At 34.6% G+C, this 26,192-nt stretch overlaps 1 protein-coding gene across 2 annotated transcripts; it reads right to left on the reverse strand.

Moving 5' to 3' along the window:
* Positions 1 to 1,561: 1,561 nt before the first annotated feature.
* On the reverse strand, positions 1,562 to 22,674 carry LOC149798462 (uncharacterized). 2 transcript variants are annotated; one of them, XM_089963655.1, is made up of 7 exons: positions 22,486 to 22,674; positions 18,354 to 18,494; positions 16,491 to 16,617; positions 6,469 to 6,545; positions 5,884 to 6,041; positions 4,988 to 5,051; positions 1,562 to 3,253 (listed from the first exon to the last, which is right to left on the reverse strand). In XM_089963655.1, the coding sequence occupies exons 1-7, from the start codon at positions 22,592 to 22,594 to the stop codon at positions 3,162 to 3,164; spliced, it is 768 nt and encodes a 255-aa protein (XP_089819781.1). In that variant the 5' UTR covers positions 22,595 to 22,674; the 3' UTR covers positions 1,562 to 3,161. The 2 variants fall into 2 exon arrangements, with proteins under 2 accessions (XP_089819781.1, XP_089819780.1); XM_089963654.1 differs by having other exon boundaries at positions 6,460 to 6,545.
* Positions 22,675 to 26,192: the final 3,518 nt, after the last annotated feature.

The following is a 26,192-nucleotide window of genomic DNA, read 5'->3' on the forward strand; positions in this document are numbered from 1 at the left end:
AAATGATTTTGCAGATTTGTCCTATGTCCTAAAATGATAAATATTTTTGTGTAAGGGTGATTCTAATTGCATTGTATTTATAATAATGTTTAGTTCCAAGTTACATGTATTGCGTGAATAAAACCCCATATAATTCTACAATTGTAACACTGATATTAAACGTTGTTTTGAATTCAGTGTATAAAAGGAACACGTTTCTTTATTTTCTGATTAATAATGAATACAAATGGTTCACACCATTTCTTTACAAAGAACGAATTATTAGTATTCTTGATAGATTGATTGTACTAGAGTAGCACTGATTAAATCTGTTCAGGTTTTATGGTCATCCAATTCCGTCCATGCAAAAAGACACCCTTCTCGAACTTAATAAATTTCTGTGGAAACTTTGTGCAGTTCTTCTTTCTTTGAAAGTATTGTCCACTCAAAACTCTTCCACAGTGTCTCTAAAAAGTTTCAATGGTGAACGATTGAGTAGATATATAAATTTTGTCTATGTACATGACCTTACGTTCATAACAAAAAGACTAACTATATGGCATCTTTAGTTCACCATTTCGGTAGCATTCTGTAATGTATAGCTTTTGGTTTTGTCACCATTTCCACTCCAAAGGAAGTTAAAAGTAGAAATATATTTATAACTCGTGGACAAACTACGAAAAGGTATTAATATATATCGAATAATATAGCGTAAAAGACTAAATAATATGTATGGAGTTATGAATCCTGTTCTACTTACATAAATGCCTAACAAAACACTGATTCAATCGGAATACATATATATATATATATATATATATATATATATATATATATATATATATATATATATATATATATATATATATATATATTCACACATGTAAGTAATGAAAATCTGTACCAATAAAGATGAATAAAGATATTATGAAAAATCTTAGAACCAGTTACAGTCATCTGTGTTATCCGGTGGTGACCTAAGTTGTGAATATAAGTTTTACTGAGGACAATAACTATTTTGTTTTTTATTGTACACAAATTCTGGATGATACATTTTTTCACTTTGATTCAAATCGAAGCATGTTTTCGCAACATTCGTTTCCGTGTTTTCTGTTTTTGTCAACATATTATTTAACTTCAACTCATGAAATAAACGATAACTCCGATTTCCACTGTAATATAAACCTATTTCATTATCTGCATCAAAAGCATAACTTATTTCATGCTCAAACCTCACTTTCAACCGTATTATTATTCAATGTGTTGATGCTATCTCTCCCGATGTTATTATAACTGAAGGTAATCTGTATACGTGCATCATATTTAAAAAATAAAGCATTTGGACCTTAAATATCATTCTTTAATACCACTATCTCTGATAAAGTCCAATAATGTTATCAAAAAGCCATATTTTTTATGCAAGTGTTATTGTTTCGTGCTAGACGCGTTACATGTTTACAGCAGCACATTAAAAATAAAAACTGTTGAATTTAATACATCACTTTTGGCCAATAGTTAAGTGGTGTAACAAATTGCTTTGTGTTTGCTATCGCCGTCATAGTTTGACTAATGCAGTAATTTGCAAAGATTTCTTGTCGCCTAATTTTATCTACAATATTCCAAACATCATTTCTACTTCTATATGAGTTGTTACTTTCTACAGTCGTTATCATGTGACGTTGCCATATGAACTTAATCAACATGTATTCATCTTTTGTAAGAAATTAACGAAGTGTATTGAAATTATGTTTAATGTGATATTGAAAGTAACATATTTTGTGGATGTGCCTGTCTATATGGATCAATGTGATTTTATCATCCATTTTCTTTCTGTAACTAGACATATCTGTACACTTTGTAACAGAAACTCAAAGTGTAGTTTCGTACCTGAACGTTATATTTTCCAGGTTCTAATTCTTTGACAATTACCATTAGACTTGTTTTCATTTCAATATAAAGCATACTTTAATCCAACCTGAGTCTTCGATATATGACAATTACCTTTTAGATCGTTGTCCATTGCTTTTTTGTGATATTTACTATAAAAAGGAAACGTATTTTAACTCATAAGTATAGGTATGATGGAACCAAAATTTACACGACTTTTTGTGCTAAATTTAATTTCATTTTCTAAATTATATATTGATGGTGAAACAAACTTCGATACAATATGACATCTTCATCCTATGCCAATAGGTTTGACGTGTATTTTCACGGAAGGTATGGAAGAATCCTTTTCAACCCAATTCAACAATAGGGATTCCATATAGTAACATCACTGCCTCAGTATAAAAAGGAAGAAAGTGTGCTAGCGTTGAAGTATTTTGTTTGCGAAAGGAAGTAAAGTTTAGGTGCCTAAAAGATGATATGACGAAACAGATGAAACAAACCTTTCCAACAAAATGAATCACTGAGATTTTTTAGATTCTTCTGATGTTTTTTTTTTGAAAATCTGCACCAAAACGCAGTTTCAATAAATCTTTTCACCATATACATATAATTATGTATATGTCAGTAATACAAAAGTTCAGACAAAAGTAGAGCAATGTTACCATTTTTGTGCAACGATAGGGTAGCAAATACTTGATATAAAAAGTTGAATAGAATATTTAACATTTTCCTTCCTATACTCATATGATAAACATTGCTACTGTAAGATATATATAATTGATATGACTGCCCGGGTTCCGATATGTGAATGATTTAACTCTATTCTTCATAAAAGAACTTAAACTATAATGCTCCAAGGGAGAGGCCGGCAAATCTGGAACTGACTTTCCTTGCGTTTAGAAGTACTTACGCATTGCTGATTTGAGTTACGTCTTGTGTAATCTGAGACACGATCCATTCTTATTGAGTGAGAACTATGTTCAGTAAAAAAAGAAGGCCTAAGATAAAAAATGACGAAGTCTCATATAGGGAAAGATTGATAGCTATTATTATTATTATTATTACTATTATTATTATTTTGTGCTGTTGTTGTCATGTGCTTCTGGTGGTAGCTGTAGTTATTTTACATTTTTCTTGCAAACGCAAGCCATGATATCAGATGTTAATACAAATTCAAGTGATTTGGTACAAATACGAGATGGGGCAATGTAAAACCATCAAGTCTCATTTGCAAGAGACTTGTTGAATTTTTGTCGAAGAATTTACTTCTTTCTTTTAAATAAATCCACTTTCTATTTCTCTACTTTTTCCAACTCAAGATCAAGTGATTTTAGCTGTCCATCATAATCAGTTGTATTCTCAGAAGGATTCCTTCCATAGTTGTCTACATAAGAGAAACAAAATAATTGTAATCAGTAATGCTTTTGATTCATTTTTATTTATAGGTCACCAGTTTCCGTTGATACATTGTTTTATACAAATATATATAACATGGCATGCCGTACCTGTAAAGACAGAATAATCTTCTCGAAAATCTACGTTTTTCTGTATACCTACACAATTGCCATATTGTGCAGTGTTACAAAAATTAATACCCAAGAAAGTACATTGATTTATATCATATTAAAACTCTTTATATAGAAACGTATGGAATAAATAATATGATGCACTCAATGGCTGCAGTTTTTGCCTTAATTTATCTCATATATAGTCTTGGATGGGTAAGAAAAATAAAATTTGCTTTACACATTTGTTCTGGCGTAAGTACGGATGACCGACAACCATTACAAAATTGCGTGTATCGAGTGACGTGAGGGACGAATAAAAAGACAAGTACTAGCTTTCCAAAACTTGTTCCGCTGCACTTAATTCTTTGTTTAGATTCAAAGTAAGGAAGCTCCAGAAATTTAATCGATGCTGTATTCAAGCTGAGATATCTTGTGATTGTTGAGCAGGTGATTAAGAGTACTTAATACTGTCACAAGTAGAAAATATTTACTATCAAATATGCGTTCTGGTAATCACATGCTCATATTTCTGACTATGTGGCATGCGTATATCAGAACGAAGTATGTTGTGCATCCTTAATTCACAGGCATGTAATAAATGCACAAGATAATTTGATTCTGAATATTTAATAGCAAATATAAATTGATGGAAGTAAATGCCCACTAGTTCCGCGTACACTAACATGAACAATAATGTATTATTCCACCGATAAGCCATATCTGTGAAATACTAAATTATTGTTCATTTTTTCGCAGACATGTAATAAATGCACATGTTAATTAGTTTTTGATTAGGTCATAGCAAATATAATTTGATGTATGTGTAATACTAAATTATTGTTTATTTTTGTTTAGGCGGAGCTGGTTGTCGTGTCACTAAATCAAACATCTTTATGACACGGATTTCTGTATATTTGCATCACAATATCATTGAATAATCTGTTGAAATGCGAGTTGACATCGTCTATTGCAGGCCTTCTCGCATGAACAAATATGATACAATTTACACATAGGTGAAGGGTGACATTTTATTTCAAACCCTTTCAAGTTTAGTGTTCAATTTAAATATGTCGCCAGCATTTACTCCATCCTAATTTAAATAAAGAGATCGTTTTCTCTTCATGGTGTATGAAAATAAACCGATCTGCGAATTATAAAATATATACTATCTAGTATTAATTTTTGTTTCACTTATGATGTACACATGTGGAATGTAGATTTGCCTGGAAACGTGCATGGCGCATATGGCAACACTGAGATGTGCCTATGTGTTGTCAGTAGTAGAGAGAAGGAATTAACTAATTGTGTTTGGAACCATCTGGATAGAACAAACATGACACTTTCCTATGATAATTCAGTTTCGACGATATGTGCTTAAAACGCCAAATGATGCTTACTATAAAAGCATACAAAAAGTTAGGATTCATATAATAAAACAGTTAGAAGACCATATATTCAATTTAAACAATTACAGTAAGTATACCTTACCTTTGAAATAGTCATTGGTAGAGCAGAAAAAAAGTTACAAAATATGCAAACTATTTCGAAACACATTTTATAAATTCATAGCGCATGCACTTAAAATAAACAATGTCTAAAATATATCTTACCAATGTGACTGTGCGCTATCGTAGAATATGACGATTCTTCTGCAATCGTTCTGTCTCCTAGTTTCTGGAGGAAAATAACCGTACGAGCTGTTAATCGTGTGTCAGTGTCATATGTTTGTACGATTCGACGTACCTGGCCGGAATGTCAGCAACCCATGCTATGTATGCATCTCAGCTTAAGTCAACAATGCATTTATATCATGTGATGGTATCGAATTCACATTTTGATTCAAGTTCGAACAATCAATTATTTTTATAGATAGAGTTAAATTGAAGCCCCATTAGTAAAAATAGACAAGACCAAATTTCAGCAACATCAGTGATACAAACTGAATTTCATTTTCTGAAATCCAGGCCTGGTTAATGAATAATATCTTATGCAGAAATAAATCAACAATATAAAGGTAGGTACTATCCTTTAATCAACTTTCATTCTAAATATATCAATTATATTATTGTTTGAATCCAAAGGGCATATTAAATATATGCAAAATTTTAATAATTAAATAACTTCATTAATGTTATCCAATATTTAATATTTACATATAGACATTGTGGTTCGTGCCTAGATTATATTTAGAACTAACGGATCGTATACAACTGTATTAACATCGCACACTATTATCAGACTTGCGTGTTTTTATAAACCGAAGCCACTTTTGACAGCTGCTAATCCATAAAACTCCATATTAAGCACGGAATACTTTAAAACTTGTTAAACTCCATGTACAATGACAACTCAGAGTAATAAATATCCATCTGAAAGGATGAAGATGGCATAAAATATATTCCGAAAACACATTGTATATATTCTTTTTATGATAATTAGGGCAAATGCTATAAGCAAACAAAGCTGTTAGAATCAAAACATGTAAATAAAATATTATATACAATACCTCATAATAGTTATTTAAACTGTTATCAGATTTTGTGTTCAAAGAATTCCAGTTTGTCATGTGATGTGATCCGCTACGTTCGTCACTCGGTTCCTTCATAAAAAAATATGTCTGTGACCTGTCTAGGTTGGTCTCAGCAGATATTTGGGCAGGTGTGTCTGAAAGACATTTTATATGTATGTTCGAAAAGGAGCAAACGAACTTGTTTATATTCATGATTAAAAAAAGAATTCGTGCGTTTGATGTGTGCAAATATTGCTAATTAAATTGCCTATATGTAACGTTAAGGAAGAAAAAACCCTAAGTTATTAGCATAGTAAACAATGTCATTTTTTCAATGACATCCAAAAGTATGTTAGCTATTCCCTACTATCATTTATATATAAAAAGGCACTGTTTAATAAATGAAGGAAAAGGAGCGCATTATAATGGTTCTGCTGACCTATGGTTGTCATAAACTTACAAAAGTAGATAAAACGTATATACTTATACTGGGTCAATAAATTACTCTTTAAATTTTAGAATACAAACAGCACACACATGAAACTGACTATGAGATAAAACAAAAGATATTACCTACGTTACCAATTCTTGTATTAATGTAATCAGGAATATTTTCAATCTGGTCCGTGTTTGTCATTTTCTTAGTGGTATCTCTTTTCCTACATATGGAAAATAAAGACAAACATATTGAAATACTAGTACGTCCACACCTTATTATTATACATTGTCTACATCTTTCTAACTAACGTCAAGCGACTGAACTCAAATCCAAATCAAGTAAAAGGTGTTTTGTAATATTTAATATTCAGTAGTATATATTGGTTACTTTGTTTCTTTATGGCTTAAATGTACCTCATTTGACATGTTTCTCGTCATCGAAACTCGTCCAAATTCCAGGTTTCGAAACACAGCACAGATGACATGAAACATATGGAGATATTTGAACCAGGAACACAAATAAAACAAGTCGCACATTTTTAATGGTAATACTGTTTATAACAGCAGCTTGCTACGGTATTAAACAAATTAATATGCTCTCAAATATCAACATTTTGAATTTCGAAATATAATATGATATTCCTTCTATTGACAATTGCATCATGATGAAAACGATTGGAAAATCTAATTAGTCGGTGTCAATAATGGATTACTAAGAATGGCATTACTACACGTATATATATCTGTATACCGTCTTATTAACCCATTTAATTAAATGGGAAAAATATATTTGCAAAAAAAGTTACAATATGTTAGGAATCCATACACGCCCCTTTTCTAGGACTAAAATGGAAAAAGAGAGTTTCCACTGGCCGATATAAACAACCTTACTGGAATGTCTTCTGTTCAATAGATCTGGTGTTCGTCAGGAGCTATCTCGCTCTCTGTGCGTCTATCAGATAAACAATACGCGAAAAGGCCCACTTATATACGTAAATTATTGATAGCTTCTGACAACATCGCAACCACGGCATTGGCAACTATATCAAAGAGTTCTCCATGCGTTCCGATGTCATTTGTAATTCATCGTCAAAGGCAACTTCTGCACGGAGCATCACAGCCAAAAACTGGCCTTGGACGTCAAACCCTTCAGCGATGTGATCACATTAAGCCACTACACGGTCGGTGGCACGTTATTGGCGGCTTTATATAATTACCATACTATGATATTTCAGGTCAAAACAATCTTAACTGGGACCTGTGCCAATGGTGCAGGCTTGATGACAACAGCAGGGGTTCCTGTATGTGAGCCGTGTTACCGTACCGTTTAGGGCCAGAATAGCAGGCAGCCGCCAAAATCTGTCAGCACAGCACTACGCTTGTCAGTATTGCTATAGGTTGAATACAACATCGTCTGGCGTATTAATATCAAACAGCCGCATGGCGAGAGTGCGATTGAACCTCTGAAGAATATCATGCGCATGGAGGACGCTGACCTCAATCTGCCTTACCTGCTCGTTGTTCTTGGCCAAGAGTTGCAACACTGAACCCATAAACTCCCGGATGTAGTCAGCCTGCATTAGCTTAGGCCTCTGTGGCGGTCTCTGCGTGCCAAAAGCGGCGACGAAAATAAAAGCCTCCTTTGTTGGCAGGGAATCAATCTCCAATTCCTGTTTTAATAATAGTACTTTGTTGCAAATATTTATAAGCCGCATTGCCAGAGAGTGGTGGCAAGGACCGCTACAACTGACCATTTTTCCTTATTGGACGATGATTTATGAAATGCCCAAGCTCGTTTACCTTCCATTGTTCATTGGCGAGAATGACATTTTCGCAAATTGTTTGGAAATCCTCTAGTCATGCCTCCGTCTACAGTTATTGATCCTTGCGTATGTCCAGATGGTCAATGCGCTTTCATTCTACTCAGCCTGATTTCTTTGCAGCTGTTCTAATACTTATCGTAACGTCTGCGTTCCGCGTAATCCCATCTGAGTGAAAGAGGTATCTTTTACATGTATATGCGGTATCGTTAACGAGCGTCTCGCTCCCATTTGAACATCCTGGGCTTTTAGGAAGCTGTGTTGATATTATCCTGAATGATGTCTTGTTTCACTATCATATCATTTCTCAACACACCCAGCGATGTTATTGTCTTAATGCATCTTTGAAGTCGATGCGACAAAGAACAACAGATTTTATTTTTAAAATGCGTTTCACAATCACTAAATACCTGACTAGAAAGCTGCATAGTACTGCTTCATGGTAATATAGCCTTCTGAGGTCTTTGCAATAATGTAATGAAGACATTTGTTTCACATTATAATTCCAAATGAAAACATTCGGGCTTGTGTGTAATATAGGCTGCTGGCAAATCCAGCGTTTGTCATTCTGACAGGTCATTTGCTTTTTGCTGCCGTTTTGGTAACGGTGAATCGCCCAATAATATGTATGTGAAGCCAGCCACAAAACAAGACTGATCCAGTAAACAAAAGATACCACCAAAAACTAGTGCATTCATCCAGCCGTCGTTGCTTTTACTGAGGGTATCGTGGGTATTGACGTTTTTTAATGGGCATTATTTCATCATAGTGTCGAACGTTTCTAAACGGAGGCAAGTAACCAGAATCTATTTCTCCTCCGCGTTCCACAGCTATGCAGATCTCACTTTCGACACCAATGCTTATCTAGTTCACCATGTTACTTCTACTGGTTCCGAAGTCGCATTCATCATCCATTTATTTATTTATGCATTTATTGTGGATTTTGTGTACAACATGCTGGTAGGTTATCACGCAAACTGCAATTGAGGAGACTGCTGATACCTGACTGGATGAGCGGATTCTATTTTCAATCGGTTGCAAGGTGCTCGGTGATATCTATGAGCAGAAAGTGGCCCAGTGATGTGTAGATGCTAAGCAAAGACTACCCAAGCAAAGCTCCCAAGTATACCTTCTTATATGGTATAGAATGGTGAAACCTCGTCATCACTCCGAGCCTTGAGCCTATCAAAGAAATGTGGTCGAAATATGTAATATTTCGTCGTCGCAAAATCCACTATCTCAGATAAATGTTAAGCTGTCACACATAGGTCCATTAGTTCTCATCGTTCTAGTTCTTCCAGCTGTGCTGGTCATCGCAGAATTTCTAGCTAGCGGACCACACTGTACCAATGCTATGACTTGCGATTGGTTAACCGTTAATTACGTACGCACTATGGAATAGCTGCCGGCGCATGCAGAAAGGGTACTATAAATCCACCAGATCACGTGCCCAAGCCACCTTCAGTTTTTTAGTACCTGAATAAGACACTCAATTCTTCTTCTCGAGCGTGTCTGAATGATTGACTACAGAGAGGGAGCCGGTGGGGGTTGGGGTAAGCAACATAACCAACATGCAATAAAATATTTAAGATAGTGGTCTGCTCCTATCCTACATCTTGGGTTTTCGTAGTAAATGAGGTAACGGCTACCAGCTACCCAGCATTTATCAACGTCGGACGGCTGTATGTCTACCTCGATCAGATAAACACAACCAATACTATTCTTCATGATACATCCTACAGAGACACGCGTACTAACTCTCACTGGCACATTGTTGGTGACGGCGGTTTCCATGAGATCATGACACATATTTAAGATATACACATATACATCAGTTTATATCAGTCTTATAATTATCCATGTGTAGTGTTCCGCAAGCAAAAGACTAGTCTACGTAGTTCTAGTTTCGCTGGTGGTATCTCTGCTGCGCTAGTTGCTGCTTCTATGTCGTTGTTTCCATTTAGTTAATAGACTCACTCCTCAGACAAAAATGCCATATTGTATAATTACGGCAGACCTAGCCGTGTATATGATATACGACGAGCATACCGTATCATGTCCTGGAGGGACAGAAAATCGGTCACTCCTTTTTAAATTTATAATGTTTTTTACCAACACGTCAAGAACAACACGTCATTTGGTGGGCTACAGCAAAATAAGGCGAGCGTGCTTGTAGGCGTATGGATGACTACGCCATTACCGGATCTAAAGATATTAAGAAAACCGACATTTTGTTTGAAAAGTCTTGCAGAAATATTCTCATTAAGCTGCGTTGGTCTGTTGAAACCATCGGAATGACACGAATAATAACAATAGGGCAAAATAAACAGCTGGGATGACAACTTTCTTCATTTCAAGCGTCTTCTTGCTCAGGAGTACATGTGGTATATTTTCAGTGCAACACCATCATATGATGCATTTGGTCTACCTTAAGGTAGTACTTCGCAGCGCAGAAAATACCAGCTTCACTTGGTAAAATAGGGGATATCCTCTACCAGGAGACGAACTGCGACATTAGTGTATTTTTTCATAATTGCATGATTACTGATGGTTGCACACTTCTTTTTCCTTGATATTGTTTCATCCATGGCTCCACGAGCAGTGGTCATCTTTTCAGTTCGGCTTTATCTGAAGCAGCAGATCATGCAGTATCATTGTTAATTTCAGTAGGCTCTTTGATAGGCACTGGCAAACGACCATATTCACAAAAACTAACGTTGCTGTTTAAAGGCAAACACACATTCATGCCAAAGCAACCCTTACAAATGTCGCATTTCTTATATTAAATAACTAGACATTATATTCATTTAACTCGACAATCTTTGTTTACAATTTTAACAATTGACAAGGGTGGTACAGATACCGTATATATTACCTTCATCTATGTAGACATTGTTTTGAAGATACCACTATGAGCAAGTTGTTGGTTTTTCTTTTTTACATTTTGTCCGCGTTATTGATTCTCAAACAAATTTCAGACATAATTTTGCAATCACAGAACTCAATTTTCGTCTTAAAGTGTCTCACGCTTGCCAAATGTACGATACGTTGCAATAAAGGACTCACGGTACTAATTCCACTCCAATGGTAAACATATGGAAACACTATCATATTCAAAATTCAATAACTTAAAATTTAAGGGTGCTGATAATGACACCTATAATTTTTCGTGCACATCTAACCTTGGTGCAAGCTTATGTGTGGAGAACACCATATGACCCGCGGCAATTTGTTTACATACATGTGCATGAAACGCGTGTTATTAATTCTGCACCAAATGAATCAGGTGCTACTTTCAGTATTGAGTACTCCTGAGTCAAGCCTGTAAAAATGCTAAAATTGCATCAGTAGAAATTTGTCAATATTTTTTTACATTACATATAGGATAAGCTCTCAAAAGATATTTTTCCTAAAATTTTAATTTTCATTATTAACCAATTATGGACCACCAAACCTGTAAATACTCTATTATTTCTTCACCCATTTCTAGACTGGTTCACAGTTCTTCCGTATAATTAGTACCGTGTGTCCTATAACCAGATTTAATTTTTTGAAAAAGTTGTATTTTACTCCTTGATATTAGAGCATAATTGTAAGAAAGAATTGGCCATGCTTGTGTATGGATAATAGTGCAATAGCATTTTATGTGATACCAATATCTATAGTTAAATTGCATCCGCATTACATGTTGCTGTGTTGTATTGTACTTATTAATGGCTTATTCTTGTTATTAAAATAATTGTTTTCTGCCTTTGTATCTTCATGTTGTCTTTCTATGGCATGCATGCTACACAAAAGAAACAAGCATGCTGACATCAGCAAGTATGACATCACAGGGTATCAAATTACATGACGCATTGTATTTTCATCTCTCACTGGCTATAAGACAAGTTTTAAATGTTTTAAATTTCAAAATTGCATTTCTTTTCTTGCTGACTCTCACAGAAATAAGATACAGTGCATCCCTGTTCACATCAGTCAAACAAAACAAATAAGTGTGCCACATGACAGGTCAAAATGATAAGAGGCCATTGCCCTTTTGTGACTAAAACAAATACACACACCCATGAAGCATCAAGAGATGCTGACATTCCAAACTTATTGAAACTATCATCACATGTGATTCATGACCCCCAAATGTTAATAAAAAGGTATAAAATCCAAGGAAGAGTTCCATAAGCTTTATTATACTGAATAGTTAAATAACATAGTGCTACTTTTTAGTATAAAACTATTGGGAAGGGTGAATAAGCAAAGAATAGACAGAGTAATTTCTTCAAGCCTGGTAATGTTCCCCACAACAAGGGGTGGGGGGGAAATGTGTATCAACCCAAATAACACATCAACATGAGGTATGTTACATAAGGACATCAAGAGACAAATTTGAAAAAGCTATCCAAAGTTCCTATAATGCTGACATTGATGTTGGAGATAGAAAGTGTATGCACAAACTGTTATGACTCAAGCTATTAAGTATGCTGGAGGTGGAGAAATGTGTGAAAAACTTTGCTATGCCAAGACAAGTTCATGTCTCTATGCAATATGCAGACACTGATAAAAATTGTCACTGAATACACTACTTGTTAAATTTAAGTAATAGAATTGAATTGCATATTGAAGTTGTCTAATACATAAATATATACCTACATTTACCCAAAGCTCATAAAAAGTTAAGAAAAAGTCTCAAAATCATTACTGTGGCTACTTTCCACTATAAGCAGTGTTAAATTACTTACTTTTTAATATAAAGCTGAAAAATGCATACATTATTGAACAAAAGAGAAACAAAGCAAACATTGCAATCACTCAATTACAGTCAAAGGGGATGTAATACACCTTGATTTGGCAAACCAAATAGCAAGCTCTAATTTACAGCTAAATGATTCCTTACTATTACTTGATGGTAAGAACAGAGCAATGTAGGTTTTATAAATAGCTTTTGTTTCAAATATGAAACCATATTTCTGACATGAAGCTTGTTTTCATTTATTCACAACAACATATATGGTGAACAAAACACATATCGCTTAGTGCACGCAGTAATCAGATGCTGAGATTTGGAATAATGTGTTCTGAGACCACAAGTTGCAACACCCTGAGTATAAAGGTTTTCTATCATGGGACTTCGTACATGAAGAAAAAAAAAAGATCTGGTTTGGTGGGAGAGAGCAGTATGTTCACCATGCAGTTATACATCAAGAATGTTTCAACTGTATAAGAGAGGTTGGGGAAGAAAAACTGCCTGTGTAAATAATGCAATACAGATAGGACTTTTGCAGACTTATATTGGGAATGAAGGGTTGAAAACTATTATTTTAAGTGAAAATATCCCTCCCTGCTCCGTCAACAAAAGGAATGCAGAAAAGTTCCAATACTGTTTGCCCAAAAATGTAATGTACAAATATGAGAAACATGCTGAACATAGAATAGGTGTCAAGGAGTTTAATTCTAGGATAAGAAATAAGACCGGTATAATTGATATTCAATGTGACTCGATATATAATAATTCAATTTACAGGTTGAGGCAATGCAGCATGTGCAGTTTTGTGCACAGTCCTTGTTTTTACAATGTTCTCTGCTTTGATCTGCTGAGTGTGTCTCTAAAGTTAAATGATCAGTACTGATACATAAGTGATTGTGACATAAGTGGCTTACATATAAAATCTCCCCCATCCTCACCCCCTTTTGGGGAATTGTTGCATGTGTTAAATGGTATTTAACCATATAGGTCAATCTATGGGTACCATCATATGAAATTCTGCCATCAGGCCATACTATGCTCTTTTCCCTATGGCCTGAGCTATCTACTTCCACTCTCCAGTGTATAAAACCATCCCCATCTGTCTTTTGTATAGAATTTTTCTCCAAAATCACATGCAAACCACGATAAAAAGACTCCATTATGATTGTCATATGTAAAAACCACCAAATTGATACCCTGTATGCACGTGGTAACCATGGAAACAACAAACTCCTATTATGGTATAGGTCGCATATAGGACTCACGGTACTAATTCCACTCCAATGGTAAACATATGGAAACACTATCATATTCAAAATTCAATAACTTAAAATTTATGGGTGCTGATAATGACACCTATAATTTTTCGTGCACATCTAACCTTGGTGCAAGCTTATGTGTGGAGAACACCATATGACCCGCGGCAATTTGTTTACATACATGTGCATGAAACGCGTGTTATTGATTCTGCACCAAATGAATCAGGTACTACTTTCAGTATTGAGTACTCCTGAGTCAAGCCTGTAAAAATGCTAAAATTGCATCAGTAGAAATTTGTCAATATTTTTTTTACATTACATATAGGATAAGCTCTCAAAAGATATTTTTCCTAAAATTTGAATTTTCATTATTAACCAATTATGGCCCACCAAACCTGTAAATACTCTATTATTTCTTCACCCATTTCTAGACTGGTTCATAGTTCTTCCGTATAATTAGTACCGTGTGTCCTAAACTGCGCAGATGTCTTTGAGTAACAAAATGTGATCATTAAATATACTACATTTTGGCAATGAGTGACAACATTTCGATAGCATGACCACGTTTCAGTAACCGGACATCCTTGGTCGAAACATAATAGAATATCTGCTTGGTGGGATCTTTTCTAATATTACTTGTCAATCAAACAAGCGTTATTTACAGGAATAAAACAGTGTTGCCACTACCCACATAGTAAAACTATAAGCATTTTATGTTGTTACCAATAATTTCGCACTACTTGCCAATAAATTATATTAGTCGATTGATTACCATTATTTCGCCTTCATCCGATAATGAGAGGTAGCAACTATGATTATTCATACAATGAAATAAGATCTAACTATATGTAATAGTTGATGAGAGACATTTTATGTCGGACCATCATCGTGAGCAACCAACACCAGGGTGGCCTTGTTAGGAGGTGTGGAGATGTGACATACTTACATCACCTGAAGCAATACCTCTAGGTGATATCCACGTCTCATAAAGGTCTTTGTCTCAGGCGGATTATTCGATATTGACAAACACGTAAGTAATTTCTCATTGGACTAGTTTTAATTGCATGCTAGCAGCTTTGATGGATATATGCTCAGCCGTTGCGTATGATGCAATAATTGATTCTTAGTCAAGTTATATGCTGAGTGTATACAGTCATGGAACATAAGCAAGGCCATTAAACTAAACCTTCAGCATAAAATATTGTAACACTGCAAATAAGGGAACAATACCGCTCATAAAAATTCCTAAATCACATCGTCGGTTTCTAAATTGTTTTAATTGTCTCACACTAGCATATGAAGAGCGTACAGAGGTTTGGTTGTGCTCCTTGATATTAATTATGAGATACATGCATATATTGAATCTTAAAAACAAGTTAGAAATATGTTTTTGTGGTCCTTTAACTACCGAGTGTCGCGTATTGACGTATGTCTGGAGTAGTTTCATATCATATGGTGCTTACAAACGTTTGAAGATTATATCACGCATACAGAGTAAAGTGTATGGGGGACATTCCACTAGGCCCAGTCTCCATGGCAACGTGATCACCCCGAACTTCCACAACATACAATATATTAATGTTGTGATCTCAATATTTAAAATTAATGATGTTGTACTAGCATGTCTTCATTTAAAATGACTGTTAAGCAAAAGCTACATATTGTTATTAAAGAAAAATATAATATAGAGATGATAAGTGCGTAAAAGACTAGTGCGGAAGATATGTAGCTCGTGGGTTGATAATATTTGAAAAATTCACCACTAATCTGTACACCTTCGTTCACCTATAAGTATCACGCAATAGTGCTTGGCAGATTGAAGCTGTAACACATTCGTAGACTTCTTAGTCAGTCACACAAGATAATTGCTATTTAAGCATTACACGAGAGTTTCGTGATATGTGATCATTATATGATTAGAAACAAATCCTTTACGTTATGACGTATTCTACTAAAACAATTTCCCATAACTAAGAAATAATCTAAAACATAACAGACCTATTAACAGATAGGTAAACACAAATAGAACACACCCTAGGTATATTACAGTATATAATACCTACCAAAAGTAGTTTTATTGACTTAATTGTTTAAGGGACCATACAAAAATGTACTGATTACATGACGTGGGATATATGTATTAGTCTTGCGAGTTTAAAGACTGTACCACATGGATGGAAAAAGAACACAATAGTGCCAAGTTTGCTGTTTTGTTCTTAGTATCGTCCAATTTATTGATGTACTTACTATCTGCAATATTTAGTTTGTATTTAACTATCGCATATTAGTACACTCTATTTGTGATATGCTTCTAGGCTGAAAATATATCGTCCAAAAGCCACTAACCTTCTTTTCACAATTATCATAATGACTATTGCGATGATGATTCCAATGATGGCAACAGCTGCACCAATAGATCCACCTAGAAGGCTTGGTTTTATTGGATTGCTAGCTATGTGGTTTTCGGCAGAACCTAGAGCAATGAATGAACACCAGAAACATGTATAAATCCATTGACATGTCAAAATCGTTCCGGCTGGTAAATATACCACCTATATGGAAAATCGAATACATTAACCGCAATAAAACATAGGAATATAGTAAAAGTGTTGTAAAATATTTTGTAGATAAACAAGAGTGCGCACTGAACGTTTATCCATTTTCGTATCCCTTTTGATTCTACAACATTTTTTGCACTTACATTGCACATCATATTTCCATAAAATAGCAAATCAGCTTTGAAATGACCTGATATTCGGCTGATAATCATTTTAGGATTAAACTATGATTGAAAACACTTTTAATCTCCATTCAATGACGTAACAAGATGAACAGAACACAGTCAGTACGAAGCTGGAACGATTACACAATAAATGACTGACGTGTCAAGTATTACAAAACTTTGTAACTAGTTAACCGACCTTCCCCCTCCCTTTCCCTCTTTTCTCTGTCCCCACATGTCTCGTAACGCCAGACATTTAATAAACTAAACAAATGTGTTTGAAAAATGCAACTGTGACGAAAATGTATCACTCTCTACCTTTTCTTCAAAAACAATCATTAACATAAACTGACACATTTCAATACCTCTGCCCTGGTTGCAGCCCAATGCTAAACGTGTTCCATAATGCGTCATTATAAAATATGAAATATAATAATATTGATACCATCTTCACTCACACTTTCTGCAAAAACTAAAGCAATATGTATCATGGACGAAACTGAAATCTTGCAAGCCCATGTTATCTTGCCTCTTGCACATCCGTACACTTTATCCAACGTTCGTTCTGTGTACACCTTTCCATGCATTGGTAACGGATTATGTATACACTCAAGTCATTACGAGGGAAGAGGTGGTAGGGCTGGAAAGATTAGCTATGTATAAGTGCAGACTATGATTGTTCTTACTTATATCCTACTTCTCTCCATGACATCCTTTGGAGCACAAACTCGATTGACAATAGCCGTCAACTTTATTATAAATAGCAGAGTCTCTGCAGTTACCTCACCGAGCTTTACAATTACCATAATAGTTACCACTGCATGCTAAACATAATATATATTTTTAAAATATTGTGTAAATGATATATGTTAAGTCTCTTATTTGAAAGTACATTAGACATGGACCACATCACATTTTAGCCAAGTTACCATCAGTGCACTGTTATGTTTCTAAAAATACCTAAAAGATTTCCATAATTTTTCTATTCTCGCAGTAATCGGTTTTACATTGATACTTATAGTATGTAAGTGATGTTGATCCAATAATATCTAGAGGATGTAACGCAAGAAATGAGAAATGTCGGAAGACATATGGGCAAATTATGAATATCATCAATAAAAATATCTCAGCAGACAACATATGTTCATCCGATTATGTCATCATATTTAGAGTTATTATACTTTCCTGAAATATTTTCTGAATTAATTTAAGTATAAAATAACCTATAGAAAATAGTATGGCTAGATTATATACCAAATAGTGGACAAAAATATCACATCTTATGGATACAATTATATTTGCTTCAAATAAGAAATTGTCAGTAACTATGCGTAATTGATGGTCTGTTAATATAAGACTTTAAGTTTGTAGTCGGTATAGTATGGTCAATATACATGAAATAAGTCTTGTTCATAAGACGGGTCTGTTGCGTTATTTTGCGACAGATACATATAGGAGCAACTTCAACAAGTTGAAGAGTTACACACCAATATCACATCTAGATCCCTGCCAGCCAGGATGACAACCAGCGTCCCTTGAACAATTTCCCGTGAATCTGTCGCATGTTCCATTCCGACAATTTCCACACTTAGATGCACAATTCTGACCATAATAAGTCTCAATACACTCTGAAAATCAGGAACAGTCTGCAATTAATATCCCTGAAGGATATAATAAACAGATTAAATTTTACAAACCAGTGGTGCGTGTGTGTGTAATTAGGATTTGTAACGTAGCTTTAACAAAATAAGTGGTACTAAATAGTCAAATTCCAAAGTGCAGACACGAGTAATTAGATAGTCATATCTTTCGCCTGCCATCCCAATGCTTACGTACATTGTATGGACCATTTCAGTAGGTGCAATTTATGTAAAGACAATGTTAAACGTTATGTACACGCAAAACAAACAGTGGAGGAAACATTACCGACCTGACCGTTTCGTAGTGTCGCAACATCTACCTCTAACTAAAGCCTTATACGATCGGCTTTTATATATCGGACTCACTCGAATTGAATCCAATGGAATTGAATTATATATATATATATATATATATATATATATATATATATATATATATATATATATATATATATATATATATATATATATATATATATATATATATATATATATATATATCTGTGTGTGTGTGTGTGTGTGTGTGTGTACAGAGAAAGAGAGAGAGAGAGAAAGGGAGAGACAGTGAGAGAGAGAGAGTTGAATAGATCGAAAAATATATGGCACATAACTGTAGGTTTATTCCTGTGTTTATTATATTAATTTATTCAAAAGTTTGAAACATAGCTTATTGTCCACTCGAAAAACAAAACTTGAATAATGAGACATAGCGTATTACCAATTCGTTCCTGTGTACATTTGTTTAAAAGTTTGTGTGTTCCTTAACTGTAACTTCCTTTGTATCTTGGATCATGTTTAGGCCCGACTCCGGTAATTAGTATATGGATGTATCTCAAGTAACTCAACCATACTAAACGTAGGGCACTGTGATCTGATGTTCATGCTGGAGTGAATTAAGTTCATCCTATTTCACCTGTACTCATGAAATGGCCGTTTCATTGCATATCAAAGAGAATGACAAATAATTAATGTTGTTCATTGTGAAAATTTGTCAACAATTGTATGTTCAGCTATCCGCTTGTTGAAGTTGAACCCTAATATCCACTGGACGCTATTTCAAAAATCGAATACATTATTGAAAATTGGGATAAAAATACATCTCAAGAAGATTAACTCAACCATTTCAAAACCAGATTAGTATGACCTGATGCACATGTTTGAGTAACCTTTCTTATATTTACCCGTTTGCTAAATGCATCCTATTTATCTTTAACTATGTTACATGTACATCAATGTTCATTTCAACGCTATATTGATAGCGATCGATACAGCCTCATAAAAAATAAATTGGATTAATATCTCCTGCTTCTACAGTTTCTGATTTATTAGCTTAGACACAACCAGTTATAAATCAGTTCGAATTAGTCCTGTGTGGATCAGAATGGTTAGGGTGCTGTTGCATACCAGCTGTACAAGGTGATTGGTTCTTATCACCCAGTATCAATCATCCACAGCTTTCTCGTCGCAACGTCATGTGTGCGTATGTGCTCCTGTTGGCTTTGGGATGTGTGATTACCATTTAACACTTTGTACCGAAAAGGCAATGACTTATAAAGCAAGTTGTATGAATCATATAGTATTAGGGCACTTTATGTAGCAATGGTCTATATATCCTAATCTTGTATAAAATGTGAAATGCATCCGCACAGTGTGAATAAAAAATATGTTACAGATTTCTGTATACAAATGTTTCTTAGATTTCACTTATGCGTTATATATTCAATAATTTAACACCTATAAATAACAGCATGAATGTTCACAACACCTGTTTCAGAGACACACACAGTGTTATGCCCTGATACTTTCTCAAACTGCATAGTAAAATAACCGTGACAAAAGAGTGCATTTTAGTGTTGTTACTAGCTTTCTTTAGAACGGGTGAAAACATTCCCTATCTATCTGATACAACCTTTTTTTTATAATGTTGCAAACGTTTAAATCATGCCATGTTACAACACTCAACAGGTGCATTTTGTTTATCGACTTGATATCTAGAATCAATATATTGTCACATGCAGTGCAAACATTATCATAGAATTTCTGGTAAAGTATATAGCAAAAACCTCTCTAACAAACAGGGTACAGTGTGGCGCGTAACATTAACTTTTCTCATAAAAGGGGTGCTTTCAAATAAGACATAAGCACGCTTAAAGAAAACGAGAAAACAGCACTATGTCTTGACTATATGTCTTCGGACATCACTATACACCATACATCATATAAGACACTACAGTATAAGTAATGTTGTAATCGAAAAGGAAAGAACACAAATTTGTTTATCCCAAAATTACCTAATATCAATTTCCTTAAATATTTTTTATTGATTGAATAGGTCACTCTGTACTATGTGGAATGGTATTTTGGTGTGTGAAAACATTCAATTTCCGTGGAAACATGAACTGAGAGAGTCGCTCAATTGCATGTTTAACTTCTTATACTTAGATTGATTAATACAATTCAGTTTCCGCTTTCTCTTGTGCACATACTACAGCAAAACGTCAGTCAATTAAAGAATGAACATTAAAGGATCCCCAATGGTCTGTCAAATTTAAAAGAAGGAGAAGGACTTTCTTTGAAACATTTTTTGAATAGTGGAGTAGAAAAATGAAAAAGCCATAATATGACACAATATCTAGAAATAAATCCATATAGGTCTAAAATATTTGTACCTGATAAATGGTTATCGCCGAACCAGATCAGAGGTCAATTTCAAACATTTACTTAAATGAATCAATCAATAATTACAAACGATTTTAATTGCAAAGGAGGAATTTTGAATAATTAGTAGAATTAAGACTCAGAAATCAATGATTCGGAATCGAATGATATTCTTGTTAATATTCAAACATTTGACTATGGAGTTCATTTCATTATATTATCAAACGAAAACTTTAACCTCCTTTTTGGTGATAGAAATCAGCCTTAAGTAGCCTAGCTTTCAGACTAAAAATTACTTTCCACCCACGTGTTTTCATGAAGAGAGGGGAATCTACTATAAAATATATGGATTAAACCTCTTGGATCCGCAACATTTGGTGCACGCATACTTTGGTGAGTCACTGAATGCCATCGACATTAATATAGCTAATACGTTGAGATCATGGTCAGTGATGTGTATAGTGGTGTAGATTGTGCCGCCACGTGTTTAATATCAATATGTTCCTTGGGTTTGTGAATAGTAGGATTATTGGTTAGTTTTATACAATATAAAATATTTATTGAGCTACTTATATTAAAGCATAAATGAGATAAGTACGTGTTATCATAAAATAGATAAGTACGTGCGAACGCAGTAGGGGGTACCGTTAGACGACAAATAAACAAATGATATCAACGTAATTATGTTGCATGTTGTCTTACGATATAATATTCCTTTATCACATAACACCTTGGAGGAGTATTCTGACACACAGCCAGGTCAGCGAACATAATTTAGTGGACCTAGGAAAAATTCTCAAATGGGTATCAATGAATTATATATTGCAACGACGGTGTACTGACTCACCGTTGCGGGTCCCCGGAATTTCGTCCTAGTTGTCGTACCCTGTCCGCAGCCACAGACACAACGCCAAATATAATAAAGGGAACGTGGGAATTACTGAAAACAATTTGAATCAGTTACGTCACTCTTCTGCTGATGACTTACTCCATAGAATAATTTGAGGTCAAAGCCACTGTCCAAAGGAAAAGCAGAGATTTACTCAACAATGCACAGGTAGGCGTGTACCGGTTTCTATTCTGTAGTATTTGCTCCATGCAAATACTTAGCATGCTAATGCTGAGGAACATACATTTACCAATAGGTTAAATTAGCTATGTATCACTGTAGAGATAATAATTGTCCGCCTTGCAATATTTCAATTAATCTATCAAGAAGTGACTATGATTTTCCATCTTTACATCAGTCCTCACTGGTGGTGTGACTTAGACTAAACCTATAAAAATCATTGTTACCTATATGATGATATGTATAGCCTACCTTTATCACAATTCTCTCCATGCCATCCCTCGGAACACAAACCCGATGGACAGGAACCGTTAGTTTTGTCACAAATAGCGTTGAGTCTGCAGTTTCCACATTTGGTCATGCAATCTCCATAATATGTATCATTGCAGGCTTAAAAAGAGGGAATGTTTATTTTGTATTATATCTGAAATTAATGGCGTTTATGTTTAGCTGCACTACGCGCAGGCTCAATAGACTTGGTAATAATTATACTAGTCATTGTTCTAAGCTGGGGAACGTAGTGGCTCTGCATCTAAAACTACAGTACCATACCTCAAATGACTCAGTCCACGTTACTGACGTTGACCTTTATGAATACTAAATGTGCAATGTTAACACAGTATAGCTTAAAAACTAGGCATGCCAGTAAGATGGAGTTTCCAATATTTTATCACATGGCCTCTAGGAGTTAATGTATTTGCCCTCTATGGAATGGCGTTGGGTAAGGTTTTGACATAATTTGCTGTGGTTGATCTCTAAATGGTCTGCAGCTCGTTCAACAGATCTTGGGGAAATATAACCATTGCATGAATATATATTCAAAGTCTGTTTTGGAGAAGATACTAGACATTTTAACTTATGCTGATATCGGGAAAATGTAATGGCCATTGAAGATTGTTAATATTTGCTTTACATTTCCAGGAGCGAGACCACACATTACTGTACCACTATGCTTTGTCAACTTAAAATGTGAAACGAGTTTTTATAACAACTTCTCACTACCACTATTTCCATCAGTTTTAAACAAAGTACCCACATCAAGCAGACTCTAATTGGTTCACCCGTATTTCTTCAAAATAAGGCTTCCTGGAAAAAAATCATTAAAAAATATCGTATTTACTAAAAATAAGGCTTCATTAAGGATTATTTGTATTAGTCATAATAAGACCATTTCTGTGACAAGTTTGGAGTCGCACCGTCCCTGCTGCTATGAATTTCATCCAAATATTTTGTCAAGTCCGATTTGATAAATTAAAATCATTATTATATCAATAATGACAAATATTGGAGAAGCACATTCTGTTAGATTAGCACGAGAGCAACTAGAAGCAATACAAAAATATCTTCCCCGTTAGAGATGCTGATAGACGAAAAATACAAGCGAGAGAGGAAGGAGAGAAAGGTTTCTCAGAAACGTCTGAATTATTATTTAAACCCATCACTACAGCTATTGAAAGAGCTATATGGGGGATATTAAGGATGAAGAAAAGAAGGAGGGTATTCTTCCAGTATTGAAACAAACCGCAGCGCAGACTGAAAAAAATAGCAAGAAGAACCAAACAAACAAAAAAGATTTTACGAGATCTTCCAACTGATACAGCTGCAGCTCAACCTCAACCTCAACCTCCACCTGAACCTCCACCTCAATCTCCACCTACTGTCATTGACCCTGCTGATGATGAACGTGTTACTCTTATAGAAAAATTTACTGATAATGGTATACAGACAATAAGAGAAAAATTTCCATTTGGAACTCCTGACGATGTAATTGAATTTGATGCAGTTGCATATTGAAGTTTTCCATACAGGCAAGATTATTTAAAACCTGAATATGTTAAAAATATTAATAATCGTAAGACATGGGCTGATTGGTTGTATTAAGTAAAACGGAATATTACCCGGATAACCAGGGATGATATTTATGATGCTTTTAATGAAGGAATAAGATTACAAGCAAAATATGATCGAGATAAAAAAGAAGAAAAAAAAAAAAAGAAAAAGAAGATAAAAAGAAAGAAAAATTAAACAAAATTAAACAAAAAAGAAAAAATGACACAGGAAGAGGAGGAAGTGATACAAGGAATAAGTAAATCAATACAAGAAACTAAGGAGAAATTGAAATGTGATCAAAAGCAAGAACCTTCATATCAACTTCCTTAAACTTTGGAAACAGAACAACCTCCACCTAAGCAAACACAACAACCTTCTGCACAGCAACCTCCTCGGAAACAAGCACAACATCCTCCACCTAAACAAACAGAGCAACAAGAATTACCACCACCTGCGATGATGTTTACCGACGTTGCTCTTGATACTTTTAATGATCGGGAAAAATTAATTAATATTGCTGCGTATGGTTATAATTCTAAAAAGGATTATCTAAAACCAGAATTTGTTGATAGAATAAGATATAGTAATTGGATTCCTGTATTATATTTTGCTTCTAAAAGAATGGATGTTGATTCAGAAGATCCAGGGTTTATAAGATTTAGAGGTGATGTGTACACGATAAATATCAAACAACCTAAACAATTTCAACTAGCAAAATCTCCAGGAGATGATGCACCTGGTGCTATCGGTAGTGGTTTAGGAAATAAATATGTTTGTCCTGACAATATTATCAATGACGTATCACGGTTGGAAGTTCTAATTGGAGGAAAACGAACAGGAAATAACTTACCACAAATAATTAATGAAGCAACTGATATTTGTCGGCGATTATTTCAAGGCGGTATCATGGGTATTAATCTTTATCGAAATCTCATTGATGAAATCGTTAACGATTACAGTGACTAGTTGATAGATAAATAAATAATTAAATAAAATGATCGTACACAAAAACCATCGTCAATCCGCACCTGTTCGAGTAATGAACTCGCGGTTACTAGTATACACGATTACTTACGGAAGTGGAATCGGCGATGATATTAAAGGTTTTATCACAAGGATAGCTCCTAAAGCAGTACCTATCGCAAAACAATTATGAATGAAGGCAATAGATTTTGTTCGTAATAAAGCTCCTATCGTTATCGGTGATATTGCTAGTAAAGCATTTCATACGGTCAAAGATAGAATATAAAAATTAATACCTCGACGAAAACAACCGGTCAAATTGCCGAGCACTGAGGTGATGCCTAGTGATGTTAGTAAGGCAATAAAGCAGACAAAAACCTAACAGAGTTGATAAATCAAGGAACCGAACAATTAAATACGAGTCTGATATCAGGAAGTGGTCTTCGTTTTAGAAGATAACAAATTTATAATAAAATGTTTAAACGAATGTCCGGCCGAACTTTTAATATGGATGCGCCGGTATATAAAGATGAATCAATGCGCGATTATCAGTATTATTCATATGATGCGGTGATACCAAATCAAGATGGACCAATTGATCTACGAGTTCATGATACAAGTAGATATTTTCTACCCTGTGAAGCATTTATTGAATTTGCAGGTGAAATTATAAGAACAAATAATACAGCGTACGGACCTGAAGTTAGAGTTGGTTTTGTTAACAATGGTAATATGGCATTATTTAAAAGTGCAATATTCATGTTTGATGGAAAAGAAATTGAGTCAATTCATGATAATGTTAATGTTGCTACAACTATTATAGGCCTAGCTAGGTATTCGGATGATTATACTAGATTAGCTGGTCCAGTTATGATGTTTGCCAAAGATAAATCTGACCATCCTGATTCGAGACCGTATGATATAGGACGACCAAGAGATTTTTCTAAAGCTGCTGACGTAGATGTGGAAGAATTAGTTTGTGGTGCTAATCCTGGTTATAATTTAGGATTTGCTGTGCGTATAATGATGTTAAAAGGTGACCGTAGAAGTTTCTCATGTGCAATTCCATTATCTCACATTTTTGGATTTTGTAGAAATGTCAGAAGGGTCATTTTAGGAGCTAAACACACAATTGTTCTTCATCGAAAAGGTGATAGTAATGATGC

Source organism: Sinohyriopsis cumingii, chromosome 6 (assembly GCF_028554795.1).
Source record: "Sinohyriopsis cumingii isolate HCF-2022 chromosome 6, ASM2855479v2, whole genome shotgun sequence".
Taxonomy (NCBI): domain Eukaryota; kingdom Metazoa; phylum Mollusca; class Bivalvia; order Unionida; family Unionidae; genus Sinohyriopsis; species Sinohyriopsis cumingii.

Excerpts from the sequence above, each read along its gene's own strand:
- LOC149798462 (XM_089963654.1), bottom strand. The coding sequence starts at position 22,594 with ATGACCAAATGTGGAAACTGCAGACTCAACGCTATTTGTGACAAAACT. Across the intron at positions 16,618-18,353 it reads GGGATCTAGATGTGATATTG|GTTCTGCCGAAAACCACATA; the intron begins GTGTGTAACTCT and ends TCATTGCTCTAG. Across the intron at positions 3,254-4,987 it reads GATAGCGCACAGTCACATTG|ACAACTATGGAAGGAATCCT; the intron begins GTAAGATATATT and ends TCTCTTATGTAG.